The 4,645-nt window shown below is 33.6% G+C and overlaps 1 protein-coding gene across 1 annotated transcript in view; it reads left to right on the forward strand.

Annotated features, from left to right (window-relative positions):
* HELRODRAFT_175407 (hypothetical protein) overlaps positions 1-513 on the forward strand; it is a gene marked incomplete at both ends in the record, with an annotated part of 27,605 nt that extends 27,092 nt beyond the window's left edge. The window contains one exon of the mRNA XM_009022836.1: positions 344-513. Within this exon, the coding sequence (XP_009021084.1) occupies positions 344-513 (170 nt within the window). The remainder of the gene's footprint in view (positions 1-343) is intronic.
* Between the last annotated feature and the right edge of the window lie 4,132 nt (positions 514-4,645).

The following is a 4,645-nucleotide window of genomic DNA, read 5'->3' on the forward strand; positions in this document are numbered from 1 at the left end:
TCACTTCTCATTTACGCACACGTCAAAACGACGTCCATCCATTCATATTTTAATTCGTCATTCATCCAATTTGTCAGTTGATAAGCACAACTAAAAGTCCTCCAAGATATTTGTCATTACAGTTCACACGTTCGTACTTTACGCCAGATCAACTCTTCAATCATATTTTTAAATTCAACATTTAAAAAGTTTGTTGTAAAATCTCTGCTGATTAAATTTGTTCACATCGTCAACAACTACACTGACAACAACAATAATAATTCTTAATAAAATTATTACGCACACGCACACAAACACAAACATACAAACACATACCAACACACACACACACACACACACACAGGCTATAAGCTATTTCACACTACATATAATAGTATAATCGTTAAATTGACCGACTTCGACAAAATTATGCGACTCGATATTCACACGAATACTAACAATACATACCGAATACTGAATATACCGGCTCACCGATTTTTTTCAAAAAAAGATAAAACTTATCTGAAAATGTAAGTTTAAACGTACTCAAATAGCCTAATAAAGTTCGAAAAAACAAATAAACATTCGGTAGTTTTACACACGCATGCACGCACGCACACACACACACACACACACACACACATCTATATATACAGAGAGAGAGAGAGAGAGAGAGAGAGAGAGAGAGAGAGAGAGAGAGAGAGAAAAGAAAGAAAGAGAAAGAGAGAGAGAGATAAAATCTATGTTTCTAGTAACAAATTAATATTAGAGATGTAATAAAAATTTCTAATAGAGAAACCTTACCTCAGTTACATACTAACAATGCATTGGCACTAGCAGTTAAAAGTACTACAGTACTAATAGGTAGTACAACACAAGAACGAAAGTACTAACAGCTGAAGAACATAAGTACTAACAAGCATCAGAGAAACTATCTGTGTCCAGTCCAACAGACCAGCTGTCCCAAACTTATCATGCTATAAATTTTCATTGCCGTACGGTCATCACCACAATTGTAGTAATAATGTAGTAGTAGTAGTAGTAGTAGTAGTAGTTGTTGTTGTTGTTGTTGTTGTAGAGTAGTAGTAGTAGTAGTAGTAGTAGTAGTAGTAGTAGTAGTAATAGTAGTAGTAGTAGTAGTAGTAGTAGTAGTAGTGGTAGTAGTAGTAGATGTTGTAATAGTAGTAGTAGTAGTAGTAGTAATAGTATATGTTGTAGAGTAGTAGTAGTAGTAGTAGTAGTAGTAGTAGTAGTAGTAGTAGTAGTAGTAGTAGTAGTAGTAGTAAAAGTAGTAGTAAAAGTAGTTGTAGTAGTTGTAGAATAATAGTTGTAGTAGTAGTTGTAGTAATAGCAGCAGTAGTAGCAGCAGTAGCCACAGCAGCGGCCGAAGTAGTGTTGGTAGTAGTAAAATTAACTGTGATAGTTATTACAGCAGTCATTGGTACAATAGTAAACCGCCGAAACCACAATTATTGGCAAATTAAAAAGTCATTTCTAGTTGTAAAATATTACTAAATAGATAAACACACACACAAACACACACACACAAACACACACAAACACACACACAAACACACACACAGTTTATTTGTAATAATACATATAATACTTTATAATACATGTATTCATATCAAATTACATTCGCGCATCTAGAACTGTATTAATATTATTGATGTGTTTGTCAATATGTCTGTCTGTGTGTTTGTTTGTGTGTGTTTGTTTGTTTGTGTTTGTGTGTGTTTGTGTGTGTGTGTTTGTATGTGTGTGTTTTTGTGTGTGTGTGTGTGTGCGTACATGAAACCGTTTGTTTTTGCTAGCAAGTTCAACGAGAACACAACACCCATATTATACATCTTTCATTTTTCCAAGATGATAGCAGTATGATGATGTTTTGGAGAGAATTGAGAATACATTTGCCGAAAATTATGAATAAAAATGTGAAAAAAATTATGCTGCAACGAAAATTATGAATAAAAATATCAAAAAAAATTATGCTACAACGAAAATTATGAATAAAAATATGAAAAAAATTATGCTACAACGAAAATTATAAATAAAAATATGAAAAAAATAAGTTTAGACGAAAATTAAATGCATTATATTAGACAAAAGCTAAGTAACAGCATGTGCATAGGCAAAGTATTGCACTATAAGAAACACAATTAGAAAAATTTATGAATTACAAAAAAAGTAGTAGTTAAAGAAACAAAAAGCCGGTCATTTTTCTCAATAGCCAAGGCATCTCCGTAATATTTTTTTTGCGTTACCTCCCTCCATAGAAAGCCCCCGTACCCCCCAAGAACAATAGTAGTAGTAATAGTAGTTGTAGCAGCAATAGTAGTAGTAGCAGTAGTAGCAGCAATTGTAGTAGTAGCAGCAGCAGTAGTAGAAGTACTAGTAGTAGTTGTAGTAGCAGCAGCAAAAGAACATTACTTACTGACTCACATAAATTAATTTTCTCGGATGGTGAACGTAGTGGAGCGGAGACAAAACATTGAACTAGACAACATTACACAACCTATTGGCAAAAAAACAAAATATACCTCGGGCTAAATAAAAAAAAAAAACAACGAAAATTTGAAAAAATAATACAGAAAAAAGATTTTTCTTAACATTTCGCAACTTAATGCAAAAAGGTTAAATTTTGAACGGAAAGAGACAGTTGTTCATTTCTTCTCTATATCCACACCACTCCACACTTCATCCCTCCATCCATCTATGTGCATATTCATTCATTCATTCATTCATTCATTTATTCATCCATCCATCCATCCATCCATCCATCCATCCATTCTTCCTTCCTTCCTAGATGTTGCGTGCATCATTTTGTTTATATTTTCCACAGCCTTCTCATCATCATCCTTTTTTTTTACAATTTTTTTACTATGCTGCTATCATTTATTCTTCTTTCTCTCTCTCTCTCTCTCTCTCTCTCTTCCTCTCTCTTTTTTTCTATCTTTTTCTTTATTCTTTCTCTCTCTCTCTCTTCATTTTATTTTGGTTTTTTTTTAATCTCTTGCATGTGCTTGAGAAAAAATTTACGATTCAAGAAGTGATTTCAATTTTCTATTTTTTTCGACGCAAATAGACAGACGAGCAAAGAAGTAAAGAGTGAAAGAGTGAAAGGGGAGAAAGAAAAAAGAAAAAAAGAGACATAGTAAAAGAGAAATAGAGAGAGAGAGAGAGAGTATGTTGGTACCATAAGCTTCGCCATCCCTCTTCTTCAAAGTTGTTTATTGCCTCGTTGTTTTTTTTCTGTTTTTTCCCTTTTCTTAACACTTAAGTCGCGTGAAAATTTACACGATATGCAGACGCTTACACACACATACACACACACACACACACGCACACACGCACACACACATAAACCATCAGACAGACAAACACATTTATTCTTTCTTTCCTTATTTCTTTTTTTTTATTTTTTCTACCACTAGTTTCTCCCTTTCATTTAGCTCACTCTCTCTTAATCTTTTCTCATTCATTATTTCTAACGTACACTCCTTCTATTCCCCCCCTCTCTCGCTTCGTCTTCCTCTCTTTCTCTCCTTCTCTCTCTCTCTTGCTCGTCGTAATCTGAAAGCGATATCGGCAGACATAATAACACTTTAATGCTTGCCTCATCTTAAGTTTTAACTTTCCAAACCCAAATCAGTATTTTTGTTTTTTTTTCTGGTTCATTTGTTTCTGGTTTATTTTCATTTCTATGTTTTTTTCTGTTTGATCTATGTTCATTTATTTTTGTATGTATTGTAATGATATTGATACTATTGGTAATTATTATTATAATTATGATAATAATAGTCGCCAAATTGTTTTCATATAATTTACTATTACTGTATCTGTTTCGGTTACTGCAGCTGCTATTGCTGCTGCTACTACAGCTGCTGCTACTACAGCTGCTGCTACTACTGCTGCTGCTACTACAAACACTACTACTTTTATTACTTTTATAACTATTTCTAAATATTTGATAACTATATCAGATATAAATATTCTCATTTTTTTAATTTTTCTCCATGAATTTTTATCTTTCAATTTTTTTTACAAAACATTTTTCAAGATTAAAAAATTTTTTTTTCTTCCAACAGGCAAAAAACCCGTATTAAAAAGGTTATGGCCCCAATCACTAAACTTGAAATTAGGGAAATCCCTGAATCTTTCTTGCAGGGTTGAGGGTTTTCCCGCCCCGGAAATAGTCTGGATTCGAAACGGGATGGTTCTAGGCCCGACTGAAAACATTTCCATTACTAAGAAAAAGTTAGTTAGCTCGTTTGTTGGTTGATTGGCTGGTTTTTTTGGTTGGTTAATTGGTTGGTTGGCTGGTTGGTTGCTAATTGCTTGATGGTTCAGCTAAGTAAATGAAAACTAAATGATTGAATGACTGACCAATCAACCGACTGACAATTCTGTGACTAACTAATCTTTTGATTAATTGATTAATCGATCGATCGATCGATCAATTGATTGATTGATTAGCTGACTGATTGAAAGATAGAAACTCCAATCTTGATTTACCCCCCCCCCCTAGCAAGCACACATCCCAACTCTTCATAACATCGGTGACAGAAGATGACACTGGTCAGTATCAGTGTTACGGTCGAAACGTCAAAGGACAGTCCAACATTAATTCCACTACAGTTACTATCGTCAACCACAGTTAGTA

The sequence above is a fragment of the Helobdella robusta genome (assembly GCF_000326865.2).
Source record: "Helobdella robusta unplaced genomic scaffold HELROscaffold_33, whole genome shotgun sequence".
Lineage (NCBI taxonomy): Eukaryota > Metazoa > Annelida > Clitellata > Rhynchobdellida > Glossiphoniidae > Helobdella > Helobdella robusta.